The sequence below is a fragment of the Microtus ochrogaster genome, linkage group LG2 (genome assembly GCF_000317375.1).
Source record: "Microtus ochrogaster isolate Prairie Vole_2 linkage group LG2, MicOch1.0, whole genome shotgun sequence".
Lineage (NCBI taxonomy): Eukaryota > Metazoa > Chordata > Mammalia > Rodentia > Cricetidae > Microtus > Microtus ochrogaster.
In genome coordinates this window covers 41,243,343-41,269,516 of record NC_022028.1, presented here as the reverse complement: position 1 = coordinate 41,269,516, position 26,174 = coordinate 41,243,343, and the positions used below count along the sequence as shown (strand labels likewise).

Sequence of the window (26,174 nt, the reverse complement as noted above, 5' to 3'; positions counted from 1 at the left end):
ACAGAGTGCAACACTGCTTAAAAAAAAAAGAGAAGAAGGAAGGAAGAGAGAAAGAAGAGAGTCATGTAAAACAGGAGGAAGGAAATTAAAAGACATTCCTTTTTTTATCTCATTTAATACAAGATGACCATAGAAAGAGATATATCAATTTATCCTCATTTCAGATTAATTTGTTTGCCTGACCCCCAGGTTTATACTTCCTTCACCAGACTGCAAGCTGGATTCTGACCTCCATGTGTGTGCCGGGAGCATGCATGGGGTACATGCCTGAAGGCACTTGTGCACACGCACACAATTGAATGCAATAAAAGAAATAAAAAAGAATGGTGCTTGGCTTTTAAGAAATGTAAGTGCTATTCAGGACTCTCTGTTATTATAAAGACAGCAAACAAAGCATACGAAATGGTTGCTTCTCTCAAGGATATTGTTCTGGGTGTTAGTTCCATCCCAAGCCCCGTCCCTTGGAAGTTGCCTCAGCTCAGACTCCGCCCCTGAGAAAGCCCACCAAACCGATGACCCCTCTCCAGAGATGCTCAAGACCACTCCCACAGGGTATTTAAATTGCCCCCAGAGAAAAAAACACGTGGTTTTTCAGTCTTCCTTTGCTGTCTCCTCTGGGGGGGGGGAGCTGGAAAGTCATCCAGGAGCATTTGTATCCATTAAACCTGGGTTTTTTCAAATTTGGTTTGATTTGATCTGATTTGGATTACTGTGTCAGCAGAGAGGTTTATCAGGCTTATCAGGGTGCAAAAACTTTTCATCTGGAAGTCCCACCAAGGGGCTGTTTCTCCCACTGGCCAGGGACCACATGGTGGGAAATACTCTTCTCCCCTGCACCTGCTCTCCACCAGGTCAAGACCGGCTTCAACTTTCCAAGTCATTGCCTTAGAGGCCCAGGGACTCCTGCAATTTTTGGGGTGTCCTGCCAGAGACGCAATCTTGCCAGGCTCCCAACCTGCTACTGGGACAAGGACCTGCCTTGTCCTGTGGGATCTCTTTTTCAGAAGACGTTCTGTTCAAGGGCATTTTCCACCCCTCTCCCACCCATGTTTTGGCCTATATATAGCCTGACACAGTGGATACGTTGCACTAGGTTTCGGGTCCCAACATAGATTTGCAAAATGAATACCTGAAATTCAAAGCTAGATCCCCAAATGCCCTTGGACTGCCTTTTACAAAATCTTCTTAAATTGGGGCTATCTGATACCATACGTCCTTAACACCTACAAATTTTTGCGGGCATGGGGTCAAATAAACAAAACTCCCACATGCCCATGGTCTCTGGACACTGGCGCTCTGTCCTTCCCTCAGTGGCCAGTGTCTCACAGCACTGGTCTTGGTTGCTAGGCCTATCTGGAAATTGGGATCCTAAAAGTTCCGCCCTGACCATGCTGCTCGAGACACTGGCCGCTGCCAGCCTCTCCTCCTCTCAGCTTCTCTTTGTGTTGGTTGTTTGTCTGTGTCTCTGCATCCTGTCCCTCATTCCTGGCATGTGATCTGGCCACACTGGGATTCTCCCTGCAATGGATCCGGTCCCCCTGTCCTTCCTCTCTGTAGGACATAGCTATTCTGTCCTGGTGTTTCTGTGTTCCCTTACAGAACCTGCTGATCCGGTCCTCAGTGGGATCACCTGTATGCTCACCTGGTTCCTGCAGCCTACTTTAGGATTTTAAAGTTGGTCAGCTGATAGAGTTTCTTGGGAAAAGTTTTGCTCATCTGTCTGCTAATATGTATGTGTGAACAATGTGGTGAGGGTGTGCTTGTTTTAAAATCTGGAAAACTTGCAACTCCAGATTACAACAGCTCTAAAAAATAAAACCCCACAAACACGTGAATAGTCATAATTTTGGTTGAGGCCAAAGTGGAAACCTCAGTGCCATCTTTAATAAGGGTACCCACATGCGCTAGCCCTACCAAGGAGACATTCAGCAAGACTACGTTGTTGTGAACGAAGCAGAGAAACCTGGGACACAGAGCTGAGGAGCGACAGACACCACACCGGAGGCACAGATGGTAACTAACAGGATACACATGCTATTCCTTGGTAGGGAGGTGTGGGATCCATGCTGTTAATGTCAGAGATGGGCAAGAAAGAGCCCCCTCTGCTGAGGAATGCCTAACTACTTCCTCTCTCCCAGCTTTCCCACAGAAACCCAACAGAGGAGGCAGCCAAGTTCAGTTCAGACCACCTCCAAGCAAGTACAGGTGACTCCCAACCTTGCTCTGACGATACAGAATTTACGTCAAGTTTAAATTAAACGGAGGAGGACCGATGACTGGAGACAGGTTACCTCCAAGGGAAAGAGCACGTGGATGATGCTAACTTCGCTCCAAGTCCCTCTCCTCCCTGACTTCACAGACTGCTGGACTTTTGTGTAGCTAGCTTAGTGGCTTTCAAAGTATCAGCAGTGGTAAATGACATACCCCTCAGCAGTTTTGCTTTACCCACTAAGTGCACAGTTGAGTGGCCTTACATAATGCACACCGCGGTACCACTGATCTCCAGTGCAACTTGAAAAGTGGAACCCTACCTAAGAAGAAATCCTTCATGGTTCATTCTGCCTCTGTCCCTGTTTCTGTCTGTCCTGGGGATGTCACGGAGGTGATCACTCACTGTTCGTTTTACTGGGACGGGCTCACTTCACTGAGCAGAGTTCTCTTGCATTACATCTGGGGTGCAGCATGAGTCAGGTTTTCCTTACTTTTCTTGTAGCTGAGTGGCAGTCTAAATGCATGTACAGGCCACCTCCTGCTGATCTGTTCACCTGCTGCTGGACCCCAGGGTCTTCCGCCTCTGGGTTTTCCTGAATAGCCTGCTAGAAATTCAGGGGGACAATTTCCCCTGACAATGATTTTGTTTGCGGGGTTGGGGTGGCCATATACCCAGAAATGGAATTAAAGGCGCCTACATTAATTCTGCTGAACAAACTCTCTTTTCATGGTGGCCAGGTGGTTTTTACTTTCCAACCGTGTATACAAGAGCACCCTGGTCTCCAAACTCATACAAATGCTTGTCTTAGCTAACAGCTGCCGCCTTAATATACATTCAACATGCAATTTCAATTCTTTGTTACTCTTGTTGTCTAGAATAGTGGTTCTCAACCTTCCGAATGCTGCAACCCTTTAATACAGTTCTCACATTGTGGTGACCCCTGAACATAAAATTATTTAGTTGCTACTTCATAACCATAATTTTGCTAGGGCTATGTGAATTGTAATGTAAATATCTGCTCTGTAGGCCCCTGTGAAAGGGTCATTCGACCCCCAAAGGAGTCATGACTCACAGGTTGAGAACCACTGTTTTAGAGGCTTGCTTTCATTCTCTGTAGACCAAGCTAGCCTGGAACTCATGATGATTTTCCTGTCTTAGCCTTCCAGGGGCAAGATGACAGGTGCCAGCCACTATGACTACCTCTATGCTTTTAAAATATATATACATTCAAACTGCGTTTCAGTCATTCCACGAAACATGAGCAATTGGGGGAAGACGGGCTCATGAGTTCCTACCCTGGGCTAAGAGCTGTTAGCAGTTCATGCTTGCCAGGGAGGGAGGGTTAGTTTGCTTTAGGAGTGTGCACTCTCTAAGGTTTACTCATGCTCCAGTGGGTGTCCCCGTGCCCAAGCATATGCAGGCAGCTCTAATTGGATCTAACTGGATCCAGTGTGGTACGAGAACAAACAGATGTGTGAGGATGTGAACGTGGAGTGGGGGGAGGATGTGTGGGGACAGTTCCGGGGAAACTGAAGGGGAGGGGCAGTATACGATCACAAGGCATTGTACAATGTACGACATTCTCAAGTCCCAGGTAAATGCAACTAACAAAAAAAGAGAAAAAAGAGCTTTTAACTCTTATTATTAAAAGTGAGGTCGGGAGAGCACTGAGGAATGAAACAGTAAACTGGGGGCTGGAGAGATGACTTGGCCGTGACCAACACTGATTGCTCTTTCAGAGGACCCAGGTTTGGATCCCAGTTTCCTTATGGTGGCTCACCATTTATTACTCCAGTTTCAGAGGATCTACACTTTCTTCTGGTTTCCACAGACATGAGGTATGCAGCTACCGTCGGTAGCCAGAGCCTCATCCTCAGCTTTCCGGCATTGCTACAGCACACTGTGCCCTCTGCAGACTCTCCTCCAGCCCAGTGGACACCCTAGCTCCGATGGTCTAGAACTGAGGTCACGTGACTTGAGAAAAACAACATGAGTTCAGATCCCTACCCTGCCACTTTACTCCTGGTTGGACTAGAACGAGCAATCCCTTGGGTACGACTTGTTCCTCAGTTAAAACATTTATTCTTATGGGTTTCCAAGGAAAGGCTCCATATGCGTGCCCTTTGTAAGCTGTAAAATACAGTGTAAACCTGGGTTCATATTAAGGTGCTGTAAACATTAAGGTAATGTTACAAACCATCCTTTTTTTTTTTTTAAAGAAGATTTTAAAAGATTTCTAGGCTGCAGCTTTGGGCAACGTGTGGCTAAAGATTCTCTCGGCCTGACCTTCGCAAATTCTTCCTAATCCTGTCTGATGAGAAGAATTATGGGACATGCTTGTTAAAAACTTGATGGCAAAGTGCCCAGTGTGGACTTCATGAGTCAGCAAGAGGTCTTCACTTAGGAACTATTAGGAAATTCATTTTCAATCTCAGGCCTCACTGGGCCTCATTCCTTGTAGCAACATGTAGCCTGCCTTGCATGTCTTGCCAAAAATGTATGTTCTGTGCCTTTGTTATGAGGTCATCAGATTTCTGACTATCGAGGGTTCATTCCAAAGCATGATTTACCAAAGAATCAAAGATGGATTTAATTCATCCTGTACCCGGACACTCGCAGAGAACAAAGTGCCAGTCATAAGGAGAAAATGGTTTCTCTAGGATGGCTTGAAGTATGTGCCAAGTCTACAATCAGTCACACATGGGGCCTCTAGTGTCAGAATCTTCCATTGCCGTGTGTGTGTGTGTGTGTGTGTGTGTGTGTGTGTGTGTATACATGCAGAGGCCAGAGGTTGGCATCAGCTATCTTCTTCAAGACTTTACTTTTGAGTCAGGGTCTCTCCCTGAGTGTAGAGCTCACTAACTTGGCTAGGCTGGCTGGTTGGCTATTGAGTTCCTGAAATCCTTCTATTTCTCCATCGTCTTCTCCAGTGCCAGGGCTGGAGATGAGCATTGCCATGCCTGGCCTTTTATGTGGTTTCTGGGGTCCAAACTTGTGCCCTCAAGCTTACACAGCAGGCACCTTCCTGGCTATGCCATCTTCCCAGCCCCCTACGTCACCATTTCTTATCCCAACGTTCTTTAGAGTTAGGCACCCACAGTTACTTCCTAGCATCTCAGTGTAAAATGGAAGTCACCGTCATCACTCATGGCCTACTAAGAGCTGTAAGTGGAATACGGTGAGGGATGCTCACTGCTGCACCTGTTGTTCAACAACGAGGAACCTAGGTTGGTTGGAATTCTATGTGAGTTTCTTCCTCCTCTTTTCAAAGTCCCTGTAGTGAGAACTGAGATGCTGTCATGGGCTATTTGGTGTCCCACTAAAAGAAGCAATCTTACGGTGAGCACCAATTTCTAGACCCTCCCTCTGCCTGCCCTGGGATGTGGTTCTGCTCCATTGCCTGGTTATGTATAGGTGCTTGGTTCAGTGTGTTTGGGCAAGTGTGTTATGGACATTGGACTACTGGGTGTGTGGTGTACAGTGGACCTTCCTAAGCACAGCAGCTGAGCCACTCAGGATCTCTCTGGTCACATGCCAGGCACTGTGAAAACCAAAAATGCCTCCAGGGTGCAAAAGATCAAAGTACATTATATATAAGCACGGAAATAGCATAATGAAGCCCTTTGTTATGTATAATACATGTTAATAATGAACCAAAGTCCTCTATCAATTTCCAAACCTTCTGAGGAGAATGATGCTCCCTTTCCTCTTCAGAGGTTCTGGGAGGATTGTGGCGAGGGATAATGCTAAGCAGACCACAGAGACAGGGTTGTCCATGCCTCACCCACAGCCCCTTCCCACAGGTGACCTGGAACAGCAAGAGCTCCCATCCAAGCCTGACTTCCCTTTCACACACCTCACAATGTCCAGGGAACACTTCTCCTATCTCAGCTTCTCCATGTTGACCAGCAACGACTCCCTTCTCTCTGCAGGCTCCAGGCCAGTGCCCTCAGCCTGGTTGCCATGGCTCTGATGGGCCCTGCCATTCCTCTCTAGCGTCCTTAACACCTGCATCTGAGCTCAGCCTCCGTGGCTTTGCTTCTTTAGGTTTTAACACCGTTTGGTGCTGTGCCTCGAACTGCATACGCTAGCATGTGTGTGCTCTACATCAGAGCTCTTCCGTATCTGGGCTGACTCCAATACCCTCATTTCTACTGATATGCCATGTCACTAGGCTTTCAACTACACTAACCTGCGCAGGTCTCCTTTCTGAACCTGTCTTCACGGACTCTCTTGCTTCCAGGCAGAAGAACCGAGCCAAAGATCATGCACCCATCCAGAGGCACTCACCCCGAGACTCTGGCTTTTGCAAAGGGCTAACTTCTTCCCCTTATGGTCTCCCTGCCCGTCTGTGTTCCTCAAACTACTAGTGGAAGAGTCCTTTCCCCCTAGTCTCCAGGGAGGTGCCTGCAGCGGTAGAAGAGATTCTGAGGGCACATCTGAGCAATCCGAAAGTACTATCTGAGAACAGCCAGTGTGGAAAATGCGCTGGAATGTTCAGCAGGGGGTCAGGCTAGGTCATGGCAGCCCAGTGCAGCTCCTTCCTCGAGCTAACTGGTGGAAAGAAAAATTACAAAGCTAGAGAGTCTTTTTTTTTTTTTTTGTACAAATGAGGAAAGACAAGCTCCGCTGACTCCGGCCTTAATAGAATTTTTGATTTGCAGGATTTTGAAATGGATTTATTCAGGTCATCGAGAAACACTCTTAGCGAATGGACTGAAGTCGAGGGGAAATGGGAGAGGAAGAGGTGCCTTGTGGCTTTCTGTCATTTCTTCGTTCATTATTGGAGTTCTTCCTTCCCTAAGCTATGACATACGGCTAACTTCTTTTTTTATTGAAAATTTATTTTATTTTTATCATGTGTGTCTCTATGACTGTGGGTACTGAGGAGGCCAGGCAAGTCAGGGGATCCCCTGGAGCCTCAGTCGTGATCTGCCTGGCATGGGTACTGGGAACTGAACTCCAGTCCTCTATAAGATCAGCCTGTGTGCCACACTGCTGAGCCATCTCTCCAGCTCCCTGAATCACTTCTTGGAGGTTGACCTTGTACTGACCTGAACCACAGCAAACTGTACCCCAGTACATTCTGGAAGTGGCATTTCTGACTATTAGAAATACTTCAGAGGGCTGCGACCATGCTACCTACTGGACATGTGCCATGCTCTCAAGAAAAATCTGTCTTAGAGTGAGTGAGTTCTCCCTGATGACAGAGACAGCCACCGCCATAAAGACATCAGGAGCTCTTGTCCCATTAATGGCCACACATCTCAAGCGTGATAGACATGGACTATTTCTTCAGTTGCTGGGATGTCACCATTTTTCAAAAAACTCTCAATGTATCCACCGAGTCTAGAACAATGCTACCACCAGCAAGAGCAGGAAGGGTTAACTACAAGGCCCTATGGGAATCTAGTAATGTGACTTTTGACTTTCGTGTGATCTACTTAGCCATAAAACTCTATGCCCTGTGGTGAAAGGAGGAGGACAAGCCCAAAGGCATCTCCATCACTGTCAGACAAGATGACTGGGTAATGAGGAAGTGCCTGTGTTTGATAGACAGCTCTATTAGTTGTCACGAAAAACTAAATGGCTGGATTTGGTGGAGCACACCTCTAATCCCAGCACTTGGGAGACAGAGACAGGCAGATCTCTGCGAGTTTAAGACCTGTCTAATTTATATAATGAGTCCCAGTCAGCCAGAACTACATAATAAGGCCCTGTTTCAAAACGAAACAAAATATACAAACAAAAAAACAAAGCAAAACTCTAAAAATTGTAGGGCAGAAAGGGAAGAGTGGTAAATGCCATTGATTCAATTTCTTTGGAAACTGAGGCAGGAGAACCACAAGTTTGAGGGCAGCCTAGAATACACAGTGAACCCTTGTCTCCCAAAACGAAGAAGGCCTGGCGATGAAGGGACTCACCCCAGACCATGACAGTGACCAGTGTAACAGTGAGGGACAGTCCGCCGAGGTCCCACAGGTTCCTGCTCTTTGCTTCACTCTGCCTACTAATAAACTCACCTCTCGGGGTGAGGAACAAATGAACCTCACACTACATGGAAAGACAGCAATGCAGCTCAAGCAGAGGACTAAATCCACGACAAGTATATTTCTTAAAAGAGAACACGCAGGAGATTCTCCAAGGATGTGGGATTTGGAGAAAGGTGGAGATGGCATGCAAGTTTTAAGAATAATCTATACAAGCCTAGGTTCTCCTGCCTACCCTAACACATGGTCCCTTCCGAGAGAGAAGCGATAGTATAACCATGGCAACAAGGGTGTGGTGGATATAGGGACGATGTGGGGTGGCCGGGTCCCTGGGACTCACATCCTTTGGTTAACATTCTCAAATCCTCATTTTCATTTTAATGGTTTTCAACATTGTGATGCGGCAGAGTCTATATTTAGAGATAAATCTATTTGAAGAACAGGTGTGTCTATAAGGATAAACATGCAAATAAGTAGAGGTTATGGGCGAGTTTTTACTGCCTTTTATTTGATTAAAAAATAAACTGTATGTTGAGGGAAATGCATTTTAAAGCTGTACAAGTGAAGATTTCTGTTCCACAAACCAAAGTGTAGTCTCCTGAGTCCTGAACCCCTAAAGCAGACAATAGGGTGTTGTAATAGGGAGTGGCGGGGCTGCGTCCCAGGCATCCAGCCACCCGCATGGCTAGCTTTATACCCAAAATAATTACATGGAAACTGTATTCTTTCAAACACTGCTTGGCCCATTAGTTCCAGCCTCTTATTGGCTAGCTTTTACATATTGATCTAACCCATTTCTAATAATCTGTGTAGCCCACGAGGTGGCTTACCAGGAAAGATCTTAACCTGCGTCTGTCTGGAGTGGGAGAATCATGGCGACTCCCTGATTCAGCTTCTTTCTCCTAGCATTCTGTTCTGTTTACTCCGCCTACCTAAGGGTTGGCCTATCAAATAGGCAATTTCTTTATTAATAAGAAATCACTCCCACATCAATAGGGAGTCAGCCATAGTCCTAATTGGGGTGTGCCGATGTCCCTTTACACACCCTCTGCAGGTTGCCTAAACTGTGCCCTCATGGCCCAAGTCTGAGGTCCTGATGCCAGCATCCATGACATGGTAGGCTTGTCTTCCAAGGCTATCTACACGTGTGAGCTACGTGATGTTCAGAGCATCTTGTCCTTCACTAAATCCATGCAGTGAACATCTTGAGGAACTCTACAGATTCTTATGGCCCCCTTCCTCCCTTGGTGCAGCTGACTTTGTTTGGGGAGCAGCTCATAAGTCCAAACACGGTTCAGTTGAAGCAATGGGAGTTTGGTGAGCCAGGAAAGAACTGGGCTTGAGAACAAGATTCACCCGTATGTAACGGGTAAGGAAACCCAGAAGTCATGTCTTTATTGTTTCTCGAATTTTGTAAGTTTATCCCGAGTCTCTCCTGGGGCCAGGTGCTGAGCTGTCAACTCTATAGACTCCACAATGGAAAACAAGAAACAGACTGGCCCTTGAGGAATTCAAACCTCCCGTGTTTACCACAGGGTATGGGAGAGGGCTCTTCATGTCCTTTATTGCATTTCAGCCCTCACAGACTTCTGAGATATTAAGTCTAAAAGCCTAATGTGGAAGAAGGAAGTTAGCACACACTTTATTAATTAGAGGTTTAAAACCACTGTTCCCATAAATTCTACCTGAGAGAAAAGGAAGAAAACGGAGGCTTCTTGATGCTGTTCACCCTTACAGCCAGCCCTCTGGCTGAATGGAATGTTGCAGAACCTTCTGGCGAACCCATTGGCAGGCTGTATGCCAAAGGTGCCTGGTCACGGCAGGGAGACAAAAGGCTCTCTGGCCATAGAAACATCCTTCCCTCTTGTTTTCAGAATGGTTTTCGGGAATAAATGGCTTTTTATCTGCAAAAAGCTGTGGCCATAAGAAGCACACTCACTGGGCATAGTGAGTTCTGCCCTGGAGGGCTGCAACGATGAAGCTCATGCAGAAGTCAACAGCCCTGAGGCCCATGTGGGGATACGTCTGCGAAGTAGAGAGACGCTATGGACAGCAGTGATCTCTAAAGCACAGGACTGTAGATAATACAGCATAGAGAGCACACAAAGTACAAAATGGACAAAAATCAGTCAACATGACGTTTAAAGACTAGGAAGAGTGCAAGCCTACAGGGCCGGTAGTGAACAGTTTCCCGGAGAGGCAGGTGACCTTCAGAGGTCAATGTGTCATCCTCAGGAAGGCAGGCCTGTGATGTGGGGGTAGGGATGGGGGTGGAAGCTTTGTTCCCATCTTCTCTGACAGCCTCAACGTGTTACATATCTGTGCTGTGGAATACACGAGCCTCTTGCCATAGGCGAGTGTTGAATGTTCTCGAGGAGTAGAGGACATGAATTGCAAAGAGTGCCTTAGCATCTAGCCCTAACTGGCTGGAGCTGGATCTCTGCCTGGCTCTACCTGCTGCACGTGGCACCATGCTCAGCCCAAGGGATATGCATTTGAAATTCAGTATAAACTAAAATTAGCCATGCTCATGAATGGTTCTGGCAGCCCAGGTGTGCAGAAAACAGCTCTGGATTCTTGCTCGGGCTCTAAGGTTCCTCAGATAATGAAGAGGAGATGTATCACAGGACCCAGCTATAGCACTGCTTGTATTTATGAACAGATGAACAGGGTTCCAATATCCTGGTGTTTATGAGCAGGACTCGGCATATCACAGAGATTCTTGCACACGAATGTTTACTGCTAATATTTACAATGCATTATATATACATTCATATGTATGCAGATATATGTATGAAGTTGTCAAAAATTGAATTAATAAAATGTGTAAAATAAAATATTTATGTATTTATATACCCACATTCCATGGATACATCTACATATATTAAAGGTTGAAGTCTGCATTTGTTATATTATTTAATTCCCCAATTCATCAAACACTTTCCTTTTCTAGTCCATCCTTCTAGAGCTACTCAGTCTGTTTTAATCTGTAAAGCACCTGGAATCTTCTAGAGCAAATCTCTAACTCTTTCAGGGGTCAGACCAGGAAGTGCTAAGCCCCACAGCATCTGAATCTCCTGCAATCGACAGGAGGGACTTGATGAATATCCACTTAATGCGATCTGGCCTTTCATCATCCCAGTGCATAAGTGCTCTATCTGGAATGACAGTCGGTAAGGCCTCTGGAGTGTCTCGATTACCATCTCTTCCCCAGGAGAGGGAGGATTTGCTATGAGAGCAAGGGTCATGCATCAGTTCTGATGCTGTCAAAGCTGTCATGGCTGACTCAGTTCAGGCTGCAGGATGCTGACAGGGCACGGCAGCAGCTAGCAGCTCTCCTGCAGGGGACCTGGGGGTGGGGTGGGCTAGCTGTTATAGATCATACAGAGGGGAAGTGCGAAGGTGTCAGCTGGGGTTGTTTTTTTTAACACAGGGCAGCGTCACAAGGCAGAAATCAAAACCGATGAAACGCAAGTCTGGGGGATGTGATGAGGGATAGGGGTGTGTCTGACCCTTGAGGGGTCAGAATCGCTCCTTAGGAGTACATCGGCGCTTCCTTGGTCATACTGATTTTTTTCTGTCCCTTATCTGTTTCAGAACCATATACATCTGCAGGTGCTGTCCTGGCTCCTATTTGCCAGAACTTTCCCTAGCAGTACCCATTCTCTGTGTCCCTCCCCAGCCTACAGTGCTGCCCACAGCCGCCAGCCTAAATCTTCAATGGTTCAATCCTCTACTATACCCAGTCACAGGAAGAAAACAGAACCCTAATCTCTCTCCCTAAAGACCAAGAGACCTTCTGCGCCTTGGATTTTACCCATAAATGTCTCCTACACCACTGTCCACACCTCCTCCTCAATCTGTGATTTGTGGTTATAATTGCAGCCAGTTCTTAGCCAATGAAACCAAACTTTATCCCCCTTTATTGTTCTGAGCAGAATGAATGTAACCCTAGCTGCAACTTTTACCCTGCTTCATTCCAGAGGGAACCTTGACTGACTATGCCTCTGCATTTAGGCAGGAAGAGACCCTTGTACACTACCTCAATAAAACGAGCGTCTGCTAATGACGACATTACTAGGAATTTGGGACGTAAGATGGGCAAGCTCTTTCTATTGTCTTCCCTGACACACTAAAGCCAGTCATCCATCACAGCCAACAAAGAGAACCAGAGGCTGCTGGGAGTTAACAAGAGTGGCAGGCTCTTATAAATAATATATAATGCAACTGCACTACAGCCTTCGCCATACGGTGTGGAGTGGCCTCGTCAATTGGTCTGAGGCTGAGGAAATTTTTTTTTTTTTTTGATTCAGCAAAAAGCAGCGAGTGGGCATATTTTATACCAACACAAGTATAATTATCTGGCATCACTTCGGTGATGCATGTGAGGTTAACACACAGGCCTGAGGTTCTCATTGATCTCTAATCAATACAGGATCATTGCTCATAGTGAGCACAGTCATTGTTGGGAGGGGAAATGGATACACTCGAGCCGTCTACAGGAGTGTGACAGGACTGCCTTTCTCCTCATTTGTTTACGTTTTTCCTCAAATCTAAACTTATTTTCAGCAGCAAGGAACAATTTCTCAATGATTGGCAGAGGCCCACTTCAAAGTCATCCTGAAGTCCTAATTAGAAGATCAGGCTTAATGAGATTTTGACTGTGCTGTGAATTATACTAACGAACCCAGAAATGGTCTTTGGTGTTAACATCGTCTTAAAGAAGCTCTCTGAAGTTGTCCTTTGGAGAGTTTATGTTGGCCTTGGAGCCAAATGGGGCCACTAGCAGAACTGCAAGCGAGAAGAGGTGACTTTTTTTCACCCACTCAGACTAACAAAGGTTTTCAATAAATAGAAGGCCAGAGTGGAAATCTATGTTGGTGTCACCCAAATGCTCACTATTTTTTCTGAAACTAATGAACCATAAGAAGTCTGGTCAACTGTTGGGTGGCGGTGGTGCACACCTTTAATCCCAGAGCTCAGGAGGCAGAGGCAGGCAAACCTCTCTGTGAGTTTGAGGCCAGCCTGGTCTACAGAGCAAGTTCCAGGACCACCAAAGCTGTTACATAGAGAAAACCAGTTTTGAAAAAACAGCTCCCCCGCGCCCCCCCACACACACAAAAAGAAGGGCCAACTGCTTTAAGTTAGATAAGGAAGGTGAAGTAAATTATTTCATTTTCTAATTCTGAAATTCTGCCTCCTCTAACCACTAGCTCAAGAGTCAGGGCTAAGCCTACTCGACCTGTAAAACAGGGATGAATTAAACGTTTCTTCTTGAGATAGAAAGCCTGGCCTGGCACTGCCCACCTACCAGCTATTTTTAAGGTAATTTTATTTTGAGTGCTACACAACTAGTTTTGGCCTCCTCACATCCCATCTCACCCCACCCCATCCTTCTTGAAGAAGAGCTTGCCACAAAGAAAATGCCTCGAATGTGCTGTGCTGCTGTGGCAGTGCTCTGGCCAGAACTTTCTGTGACTCCATAGTGAGTTTATAACACTTTATCAAGGCTCTTATTGCATGGTTTCAATTAATTCATCTTACAGATAGTAAACTTAGAACAAATAGGGAATTTCATCCATGTCTATAATATATTATGATCACAACCAATTCTCTGATTTCCCCCCTCCAACTTTGTGTGGATCCCTCCAATAAATCCCTCTACCAACTTTACACCTGGTGTGGGAAGTCCTTCTGTATATGTGTTGCTTGTATTGGCTAATAAATAAAGAATCTGCTTAGGCCTATGGGCAGGGCAGGACAGAACAAGGTCCAGATTCCAAGTAGAAATAGAGGAGAAAAGAAGGCAGAGTCAGAGAGACACCACATAGCTGCTGAAGGAGACAAACTAGGGAATTTTACTTGGTAAGCCACAGCCTTGTGACCTTAAACAGAATAATAGAAATGGGTTAATCTAAGATGTAAGAGTTAGTTAATAAGAAACCTGAGCTAGGGGGCTGGAGAGATGGCTCAGAGGGTAAGGGCACTAGCTGCTCTTCCAGAGGTCCCGAGTTCGATTCCCAGCAACCACATGGTGGCTCACAACCATCTGTAATGTAATGAGACCTGGTGCCTTCCTTGCCAACAGTACATTGTATGCTTAATAAATAAATCTTAAAAAAAAAGAAAAAAAAAAGAAACCTGAGCTAATAGGCCAAGCAGTATTTTAATTAATACAGTTCCTGTGTGATTATTTCGGGCCTGGGTGGCCGGGAAATGACAAGTACCCTCCACCTACACATACCCCCTTTAAAAACATACCATTGAGTTGCATTAGTGCTCCCTGCACACATAGGTTTGGGGGCCATCTACTGGAATATGGGTAACCCTACAGTGGTCACAGTCTTAGAGAAAAATGACTCTCCTTCCCCAAGTCACCATCAACTGCTAGTATCTCCTCAGTTAGGGGAGGAGTGGGGCCTTGGGAGCAACTCCCACACCCATGCAACTGAATAGTCTTTAACACTTCTAGACTATTTCACATGGAGGACTGCTCATGGTTCTCAGCTTCGGCAATTTCAATTCCATGTATCTTCTCTATTAGTGTTTTATTATTTGTGATCCATCCCATCAACATTCACTCCCAATCTTGGTTTACCTTCCCTGCCAGGAAATGAGCATGTCTATGTAATACAAGAAATACGTTAGATAAAGTAATACATGCAATTTCTCAATGACTGTAAGACCATGCCCCAGCCTACTCCTGAGCCTGGGAAATGAGACATCCAAGTCATCTGAGATGCTCTGAAGATGAGACACTTTGCAGGGTACTCACCCGTGCGGTGAAGTCCACGGCAGCCGCTCGGTTTAACAGCAACGTGGCCACATTGATATTCCCATAGTGAGCAGCTATGTGGAGCGGGGTGAAGCCACTCTGCGAAGAAAACACAACGAATGGTCGGTTGATTCCTTCCAGCTCCTCTTACGTGCAGATAAAAAAAGAGGGAGCAAAATAAGACGGGGTCCACATTTCATTCTGCACTAGGCCTTCAGTCAGGGTCAGTGGCTCATAGGGTTTCTAAGGAAACCCAAACTCACCAGCAGAGGGAGAGCCAGGGAAAACCCAGGGATAGAGACTGATCAGTTTAAGGAGTTCACTAACAGACCTGTGGCAAGCCAACATCTCAAACACCCTCTTAGATCACAGCGGTGTGGCTTCATTCCTGATACTGTTTAAGGCAGGTGAGAGATTGGCCATGGAATCGTGAAACAAATTCAGTTAACTTTATACAACATAAATTCAGGCTAACCAACTACAAATCTCAATCTTAAGGACTAAAGCAACTTGGGGGTGGGCAGAGGTATTAGACCACCAAGGTGATTCCTAAACTAAGGGAGACCACGTTCTACAGAGAATCGAGACGTGTATTTGTTCATTAGGAAGGACCTACTCAGCAACACAATTTTATGGGTGCTTTTCTTACCATGGTCATTTTACTTCCTTCAAAAATGCCAGACATGCAACAACTCATTTATCTCCCCACCCCCAACTCTTAACCTTAGAAGAAGTGATGCGTGTCTAATTCGTTAGCAAGCTTCTTAGCCATGCTAGCCATCACTGCCTCTCATGGAAGGAAGGTGGGTGAGATTGCACCATTCTGAGTAACTCTTCTGTTGCTGACACCATGGAGGGTAAGTGTCATGCAGAGAACCCTAAAGACCAAGTCCCGGAGGAGTGGAGCGACAGGGGTGTCTGCAGCTTCAGGTACCACCGATAAGCATCCGAAGTATCGGAGGGCTTCATCTCTATTACAATACTCATAGGGTATTTAGAAGATTCCTAAATCTTCCTTCCCAATGCCAAGTTTAGCTGCAGAAAGCCCTGGCAGTTAACCCGCTGTCTGCTCTGGCACATGCTCCTTCAGGGGGTAGGGGTGGGTGAAGCAGGAATCTAGCCTACAGGAGGCGATGCAGAAAAGGAGGGAGGAGGGGATGAGGCAGCAAACCTAGGAAATGGAAAGCGATGAAGCCGATCCCGATTATAGAAATACGGACAGAGACATATATATACCTCGGTTGCTCTATTCACCACCATCTAGGTTAACACATTGGGAGGCAAAGAGGAGGAAAAAATGAACGGTTAGTTCACTCGGTGACGTGGACTGCGGAAAGCTCATGGCAGCTACGGGATGGAGATGGAAGCTAAGATGGAAGGGGATGGGGTGCAGGGAGAAAGCTAGACCCGACAAAGAATGACCACACAGAGACCTCATCCATGGCCCCGTGTGCCCCATACAGACTTCCAAGCAAGACAATAGGAGTCTTCTGCTGTGGCTCTTTCCCTGCTGCATGCTTCCCACAGCTCAACGGTGCTGGCTATGCTGCCTAGGCCTGGAGAGGTCAACCCTTCACGCCTGCACACTCTCTCACTAGCGTTTCATAACTTTGCCCTGACCTTTGAGCTGCACTGGCCAACACCTTCCTTTGTGATATGAAAAGGGAAAAAAACCATAAATGCATGGAAATCCTTTCCTTTGGAGGTGGCCTCCCTTTGAGCATGCATAAGGCGACATGGACAGCAATTCTTTGGCTTCTCGGGTGGAGGCAGGGAGTGAGTGCATTGACTGATGTAGGCAACGCCTTCTCATTCCTATTAGTGAAACTATATTTGTTTGGCAAGAGCTTGCCACCAGGGAGACCGCATGATCCCGAAGGCTGCCTGCCTGACTCAGGATGAGCGTGGAAGGCCGGAGTGGCCGCGCCCTACCTTCGACTCCACGTCTGCATTGTTGTCGTTCTGCAGGAGCAGAGCAGCTGCTTTTGTGTCATCTTTGCGGGCCGCGATGTGGAGGGCTGGGAGACGCACCTTCCCCTTCGTGTCGTTTTCGAGCAGGAGTGACACAACCTGGTCATGGCCTTGCTGCAGAGCCACAGCCAATGGTGTGAAGCCGTCCTGTGAACAGAAGAACCCGTCAAGACTGGCCATGTGGGTACTTGCATCTGATTCCGTTATCAGATCATGAGGCAGCGAACGGAGGGGACTAGGGATCAGTTTTGGTTTAGGATTTTGACGCTAATAACAGATTTAAGAGCACATAAGCATGTACTAATTAGTTATATACTCCTATAATTATATATGTACATATATTCAAATTTAAAAGAAGCAAGCAATTTCTACTGTTTATGAATTTTTCTCCTAAATGGCTACTAATTATACACTAATTGGAAAAAATTAAAAATATGTGAAGGTGCTACATAACAAAATATTATCCAAATATCAGTACACATTAAACAATCTTCATGAAACCATATTGTTAAATGAAAACTAGACAAAATTTTCAAGGGGGATTTTACATGAGTGGAAACTTTTTTTTTTCTTTCAAGACAGGGTTTCTCTGTAGCTTTGGAGACTGTCCCAAAACTGGCTTTTGTAGGCCAGGCTGACCTCAAACTCACAGAGATCCGCCGGCCTCTGCCTCCTCAGTGCTGGGATTAAAGGCGTGCACCACCACCGCCCAGCGAAAACTTTTTCCTTGATACTTTAAGGTGGGGTTAAATCTTCATTATGACTTAGCTTAGGTCAAGCAGCAGTATGAATGGCGTTATGGTCATTACCACTTCAAGAAAGGCCCACATAATAGGCTTTTGGCTTCCCTAACCGGTGAGGAGAAATAATCCAGCAATCATGCTGAGTCTGACTTCTAACAATGTGTATTTGCAGGGACAATGTGACATTGTGATTTAGGGACACGGACATACCCATTTCAAATGTCGACTATTTTTATGGTGAGAGCATTAGGAATTTACTCTTCCTGCAGTTCTGCTCCATACAGCGTGCTACGACTAACAACGATCACCATGATCCTGTGATCATGCCACATGAGCCTTCATCCTGGGTGTGACACTCTGACCCTTTGCCCAACACTTCCCAGGGGTCCCCACTGCAGAGCTGAGGGGGCCTCTGTTTGCAGGAGTTCAGTGCAATTTCAGGATGCACCCGGGTGTATATGTGCATTCTACATCGTGTGTCTGCCCTGCATTGTTCCCTGGGATGGAACAAAGAGGAGGCAGCTATAGACTCCACAAAGCTTTATTAAATCATGTCTGGTGTAGTGCTGCTGCTTAGAGAATGAGTAATGTGAGCCCAGACACCCCAAGGCTGGAGCACACGGCACTTCTATCATGGTTTCCTTTCTATATACCCAAAGAAACATGAAAAATTATTTTTACTACTGAGCAGACAGGCAAGTTTCTCATCATTTTTTTTTTTACTGTGGTCATGATTACTTCTGTCCTCCTCTGGTACAAATAGTTCAATAAAGCATCAGGAGGAAATTCTGCACTTGAATGCTAATGGCTTGTTTGGTTTTGCAAAGATGTTGCTTTCATCATTCACTCCTTTGCTGGAAGATTGATAAATGCCTCTCACATTGCCAGCCTGAATACAGATCACCACATTCATATTCAAGGGTGTGCAAAAATATGGGATGAAGCCTGTAAGTTCTGCCCAGTTTGTTCCTGTATGGATCCCATCCACCAGTTTCCCTGCTGTCTGTGGGAATGTGTGGGAATTCCTACTATGACATCTCCCTTCCTGAGATGATCTCTCTCCCCTCTCCATGTTCAAATCTCATCTCTGCTCCCTTCTACGGGATCCAGCTAGCTGTTTCTCTCACCTTTATTATCCGAGAAAATAAGAAAGAAAGGACACTCCTGTCATTTTTAGTGGGACAGCAAGCAGGACAGAAGCAAGATGTCAGCAAGATGGAAGCATAGCTTCACCTTTATGCACACGGAGTATAAAATATAACCTAATATATTTCATAAAGATTACATCTTATATACATGAGTGCCAATGCATGATTCATTGTCATAAAGATAAACATCCAAGTGCACTCATCTATAAAAAGATATGATGAATGAAACAATATTATTTCTAGAGAAAATTGAGAGTATTTTCATTTCGTTATATTTTGTGATTGAAATGGTACAGGTGAATTAAACTTGAGGCCCAGTGCGTGCCAAGCAAACACTCTGCCACTGAGTTCTCTATCTAGGGCCACCATGCATTTTTTCTGAAGATGAGAAGGACAATGAAAGCTGTGTGAAGAATCAGCTTTGCACCTCACTGAAAGATCTTGAGGCAGCAGGGTAAGAGTAGAATTGATAGCCTGGGTCTGTTCGGAGTTATAATAAACAGCTCTGTCTTCACTGGTACCCACTGTAAACTGCGGAGCCCACGCCCACTTAGCACTGGAAAATGTACAGCAGATAATCTGATTAGAACCAATAAGCACCTGCTCCTAGCCTAAGCCAATTAAGGATCCATTGATTTCCCCCCTCCCCCCCAACATAGCAGTTTGGGTTTTGGTTTATTCTTAAGAGAAGTCGAGTCAGAAAGGCAATGTGGTTACATTTCGTGAGAATGCCTGGTGGGTACCGGCCACAGCATCACTGTCACGGGGCAGGTGTGATGCACATCAAGGGGTTAATGATGGCTTGTGGTGACAATAGGCAAATTTAGCTTCATGCTTCAGAGTGATAGAACACAAAAGGGAGACGCAACTGCAAAAGATACCATTCGCAGAGCAGAGACATGAGAACAAGGTTTACAAATTCAACCCCGAGTTCTTGATGCAAGGGTGCCCTGCTTGTTAAAAAGCAACCAGTGAAAGACATGTGACCCTGGGCAGAGCTCAGCAGTAGAGTGTGTGTTTGGCATGGAGTTGGGCCATTGAGTTCCATCCTTAGCAATATCAAGAAGAGAGAAGAGAAAAAGAAATTCGGCAGATCTAAAAATCTGCAATTTAACATATTCTTCAACTGCCCTCCCTACCTAGAGCTGTTTTTTTTTTTTTTTCCAGGAAGGCATAATTTCAACATCTGGATGAGGATAGAGTCAGCCTCTTTGCCCTTCCTTCCCGTGCCGTTAAACAGCCATATCTGAGCAGTGGCTTTGCCGTGAACTGAACAGACTATCTACCAGAATTCATTGTTGATTTAAAAATGAAGAACTTGCAAACATCACTCCTTTGCAATTTGCAACAGACTTCGAGTGACAGGCTTAAGCAGGGGTGACACTGATCACAGACAGGTCAAAACCCCACATTTCTTAAGAGGGCACCAAAGGCTTAAATCACTTTTTATTTTGTAAGTAATTTTTCTATTCAAGAATGAAGGAGATATTCCCCCCCCCACAAACACCACTGTTATTTGGTAGTTAAATGTGTACAGTAGTTTTATTTGGAAGTATGATTAGATCTAATTAGTTTACTTTAGAAATATATATGTGTATATATATATTTATAAATATATAAATATATAAAAATGTTCAACCATTATAATTAGACTAACACTAATTTGGGGGGGAAAAGCATATTTACAGTTAATATTCACTGAAATGATATTTCAAAACAATGGTTGCCTTGGAGGCAAGATTTTTAAGAGGCAAAAATGATTATTACTAAAATATGTTAAAAATTAAAATGATAGCTTAATTATAGGGTAGACCAGGCACTTGAGCAGATAAAGAATATCTGTGCAGTGAGTGAATTCTCAGAGATTAAAAATAGTTTCTAGAGCATCTTGTTAAAGAGTCATCATGCTAAGCACACTACAGTCATTAAAATCCTAGTGAGAAAATTCTTCACTCTAGGTTTACAAAAAGTCTTTTGAACACATAAACTCAAGAAGAACGGAGAGTGTCTCACCTCTGTGGCCAGGCTCTGGCTGGCACCATTGTCCAGAAGAAACCTGACAACTTCCAGGTGGTTCTCCTGGGCCGCCATATACAACGGCGTGAACCCATTCTGCAAAAGACAAAACAAGAATCACGTGGGCTGCTATGCCAAGTTGGTAATGAACACGTACTTTCCGAGCAGTGCTCACACGAAATGACTCCTTTCCATTTAAATAAAGGATTTAAATGTAAACAAAGGATTTCACAGTAATCCTTTATTAGGAACATTCATCGTCATTAGAGAACTGAGCACAGCGGCCTATCATGATTTAAGTGCAGTTCACGATCACAACCACAGCTAGGACTGCTGTCCACACACACAAGTGTACAGTTAGTATTCACAGCCTGTAGTCTTAAGGAAACCTACACAATTTACATACTGAGGGTAAACACACATACTCATTCATTGTTAACCATGCATGAGATACTGCCGTGAATAAAATATTTTACTACGAAGAAATAATCGCTTGGCTGTCAGGTCTCCCAAACATCAATCACAATTTCAAATAAAGATGTACGGTTTTCTCATAAAAGTAGGCATTTCAAAGAGTTCCAGCTCAGGAAGGAAATTATTTTCACCTCAGATTACTTCAAATATATGACAGACGTGATTACGCAGGTCTAAGAAAGGAAGGCCCGCATGCAAAACGGGACGGCTGAGTATAACTGCTTCCTATCACAACTACTTCCTTTATTATAGGCAAGGTCTCATGTACCCCAGGTTGGCCTAGACTCTACTATGGAGCTGAGGCTAGCCTTAAACTATTGATCCTCTACCTCTTGAGTGTTGGGGGTCATGGATGTGTAATCCCACCGTTCCTGGCTCCGTCTATTGTAGAGGGCTTACCTTTCTATCTCTAAGAGACATTGTGGTCTTTTCCAAAAGTCATATTCCTGTTGACTCTTTGGTTCCTAAAAGTACTTGTTGATTGATGTTAATTTTTATTTCATCAGACTCATCCTTATGAAATGGCCAGGGCAGTGGGGTGTGTGTACTCACAGAACTGGGACAATAGCCTGGCCAGGCAAGAACCACTCACTGCCGGCTGCAGCCTCACCAACCCAAGTCACTTCCTAACCCTGCACCTTTGCTACCAATTTTCAGCATCTGCCTTTGGTCTGTAACCTTAGCGACCACACATCTGCTTCTTTAACTCTGTTTCTTTTGGACATTTCATAGAAATGAGATCACACAGTGTGTAGTCCTGAAGAGTCTTATGATCTTTCTGGTTATCCATGCTGATCAAACGTCTTTTTTGTTTTTGTTTGTTTGTTTGTTTGTGTGTGTGTGTGTGTGTGTGTGTGTGTGCGCGCGCACGCACGCCTCCCTCCATCACAAGAATGTTTTAGTTTCAATACCAAATGCCCCTTGAAGGACTTTAGTTGAAGACTTGGTTCCAATTTAAATATTCAGGGGGCTTTGGGCAGTGACTAGATTGTGAGAGCTCTAACGTAATCAATGGATGAATCCGGTACAGATCTGTATTGGAAGGCATTCTAGGGAGCTGCTGGGAAGTGTGGGGGCAGGGTCTAGTAGGAGGAAGCAGATCTCTTTATGGTTATATTTATTTTTAGCTCTTTCTAATCTCCTTCTGCTTTACGGCCACCTGGAGGTGCGCAGCTGGGCTCAGTCACACGTTGTCATCCATGAGGCTTTGCCTAGTCTCAGGGTCCCTAAACCATCCCCAAGCAACCCTGAGCCCAAGAAAACTTTGCTTTTCTCATATGTTACATCATGGGAATGAAGACTATCCTACTCAATGTACATTTTGATTTTAAAGTGAGTATTTGGGATATGCATTTTAGTTTGCTTTAGCATGGTCAATAGTACCCATTTCCATGCCTCTCCCTCCCCACAATGTCTTGGTGGATTGCTCTGCCCTGCTAGACAGGAAGGATTTGTCTTGGGCTGGACACTGAGACAGACATGCCTGCCCCTTTCTGATGATGGCGTAGATGCTTGGACAAGCTGCCTTCGTTTGGCTTTTAGTCTTTTCTCCTGAGTCACATTCTCTAAGTCCTTATCCCCAACCTCAAGGGATGGCATCAAAGAGCTCTCTCACTCTGGTTCTGGCTAGGTTCTCCTCCCCTCTATCTATTTTCTAGAATTTTCCGACTCCTTTGTAGCCGCTGTGCTCAGTGATCCCAATCCAAAACCAATAAACTCCTTAGAAATTTCTTTTGTTGACGTTCACTGTTGCTCCTTTAACTCAAACAACTCCAATTAATATGCAAATCATCTATTAATAAAGAATCTACAAGTATCTTTTGAAGACACTGACTGAAAATCTTGTCATTAGGCTCTAGCCCAGAGGCATAAGGCACCTCCCATAATTCAGTGTCCTCCAGGGGGTAGCCTATAGCTATCACTTGTTGGTGAAAGGACACTTGGACTCAAGATGACCAGATTTGAGAGAGATGCTCCTCCTCTATTTTCATATTCATTTCAAAGCTTAGGAAAATTTCAAAACAAAGCTGGTAAAAAAGGGAACACACTGGAGCTCAATTTACATTTTCTTCTCTATGGCAACAATAGATCTGAGTCCCCAGGGGATGGGCTGCTTAAGATGCAGCCAGTGTGCTATTTAAAGTCTGATTTTATCTACTATCTCCAATACCTTCTGCTCTCAAGGTTTACACAGGGGCTATTATATGCATGCAAATCTGCAGACTAATCATTTTGCAGAGAGCGCAGAGGCATGCTCCATCACACCCAACCTGGCAGAGTGAAACGAAGAAACAAAAAAGGAAAACACAAACCCCATGACAGAGGGACATCTTTTTTACTGATGGGAACCCCCGACGCATTCTTCATCGGAGCCAACTGCTGTACCCTAAAAAGTATTCTGCTGAATCCTCTAGGACACTAAAGTCTATGAAAGTCAGATTAAAGGTTGGAAGTCAGAGGGCATCTTAGCTCATTCACCTACATGTCTGACTGTGAGACTCTGGCTCCTCTAACACAGGGGGCATCTGTATGTGGGGTAAACCCTCAAGGGCACACAAGAACATGTTTGACTTAAGATAGTTTGCCTTTGTTAACACTAGCTTTAAAGAATCTTGCTTATTCAAAATACATCCATAGCCAAAATAATGCCAGAGACTGCCCCTGCCTAAATAGTCATAGTCAGCTATGCCTCTGGATGCAGACTTGGAAGAGAGACAAGAGGGCAGTCTTGTCCTAAGCATTGTGCTAAGCAGCTTCCCTGCCTTTGGTGGTTAACACTGTCTTACAGTTATACTGAGTTCCATAATTACAGTTCAGTTAGCTGATGGGGCATGTGTAGTTAGGCAAGTTCAGTTAACCAGCTTGCTCTAGGGATTAGATGCCACCCTCCTGGGTGCTGGCATTCCAGGTAAGCTGTCATGCCCACCTAGCTTTTATGTGGATGCTAAGTATCCAGACTCTTTCCTGCTGAGCCAGCTCCTCAGTCTAGTTGTTTTCCTATGGTAGAGCAAAGAAGGTTACAGGAATGCAAAGTCACTCAAAGGAGAGTTAAATAATTGTTAAGACATGAGATCAAGGCAATGACCAAAATTCACTTAAAGCAAAAACCCTGGACTTAATTATAGTACCCAAATGCACAGCAACAGAATTCTAGGGCCAGGCTATGTCATTTTTATTAAGATAAAGACGACTGTTGTTATTATTATTATTGTGTGTGTGTGTGTGTGTGAGTATAAAGGTCGGAGGACAATTTGCGAGAGTCAAGTTCTCTCCTTCCACCATGAGGGTCCTGGGGTTTGAACCGAGATTATCGATTATCATCCTCAGTAGCAGGTTCCTTTATCACTGAATCACCTCACCGGCCCCTGTTAGCTATTTCTTACATTTTAAGAAACAGTTTGTAGCTGAAATTTCACTTAGAGACCAGACCCACCATCCTACCTCTCTCCCTTCTCAAGCTAGAACTTGTGATCTGCCCCAGCCTCCCAAGTGCTGAGACTAAAGGTAAATGCCTGCACACATGTCCTGTCTTTCTTGAATGTGAACATCTCCATGTTTGCTATGTAGTGCATGAATAACATCTCCGATTAAAGAAACATTTATTCTTAAGACGGTTTTATGGAGCCCAGGCTGCCTTGCGCTTGCTCTGTAGTCAGAGATGATCTTGAATGTCTGACCCTTCTGCTTCCATTTCCCAAATTATGATCAGAAAACCGTGAACCACATGCAGTTTACGTGGTGCTGGGATTGAACACCGGGCTTCATGCATGCTAGGCAAACGCTCTACCCACTGAGCTACAGCATCAGCTTGAATTTAATCTTCTTTCACTGCATTGTTGCCTTTTGGCCTTTGTAAAGTTCCCACTCAAGAGTTACTATGGGGAATTGTCACACAAACTTCTTCTGGTTCTTCAGACTTCAGCAAGGGCACCTCACTGCCCTTTCTAGCTACAGCCTGGTGTAGTCAGGAGGCAAACAGTGCCAGGTTGTTTGATGGAGAAGGAAGAATTGTGCAGCGCAGTGTATGATGGGGATCCCCGAGCACAGCTGTGAGGAGAGGGAACTCACAGGCTGCATTCTAGCCATTGGTATCATCAGGGTGGAACATGTATAAATTCAAATTAAACCAAATTCGGGCTTCATCTCAAGCACAGTTCTCAAACTTACGGCATGGCGGATTTATAGCTATGGCTGCCCTCGGACATTATCAGGCATGTGTGTAAGATCCGAAGGAGATGTTCTAAATGGAAATGGGTTAAAAACTTTCCCCACCATCTCATAGCTCATTGCTCACCTTTTTCACTTAATTGTTTGATTTTCAGATTATTCTCACATCAAGCAACCAACAGGAATTCAGTCTTCCCGCGTTTCTCATCCCCAGGCTGCTGGGAAATCCCATCCTCACAGTAAGAACCACAGGCCCCATAATCCCCTAATATCACCTTTCCCAACTTCACTAAATCCTGGATTATGTACAAATTGTAGGTTTGCTCTGTGATCAATATGTTCAATGCCCTTCACCCTGGTGATGCCACTGACAAGTGACAGATACAACTAGGAACAGGGTGAAGGAGGCGAAGTCCTGGGTGGGTGCTGCTGTCTCATGAGATGTTTGCTTGCTACATGGCCTCTGATGGAAGCTGTGCACACATGCCAGTGATTGGATTATGAGTACCTTTGATTTTAAATCACCTAGTTCTCTTAGATGCAAAGACTAAAGTTAAGATGCTAGGCAGCCGCGGGTACTCTTTTGAGGACGTCATATGAGTGTCTACAGAAATAATAGTGGGCCTTACATTCAGCACAAATAGTCTGAACATTTTAAAGATTGGAGACTTTTAAAGT

At 45.0% G+C, this 26,174-nt stretch overlaps 1 protein-coding gene across 1 annotated transcript in view; it reads right to left on the bottom strand.

Moving 5' to 3' along the window:
- The window catches only part of Ank3 (ankyrin 3), a 299,577-nt gene that overhangs the window by 174,625 nt on the left and 98,778 nt on the right, over positions 1 to 26,174 (bottom strand). Inside the window, exons 5-7 of the mRNA XM_026785393.1 lie at positions 20,853 to 20,951; positions 16,910 to 17,095; positions 14,978 to 15,076 (exon numbers count right to left, since the gene is read on the bottom strand). Of these exons, the coding sequence (XP_026641194.1) occupies positions 14,978 to 15,076; positions 16,910 to 17,095; positions 20,853 to 20,951 (384 nt within the window). The remainder of the gene's footprint in view (positions 1 to 14,977; positions 15,077 to 16,909; positions 17,096 to 20,852; positions 20,952 to 26,174) is intronic.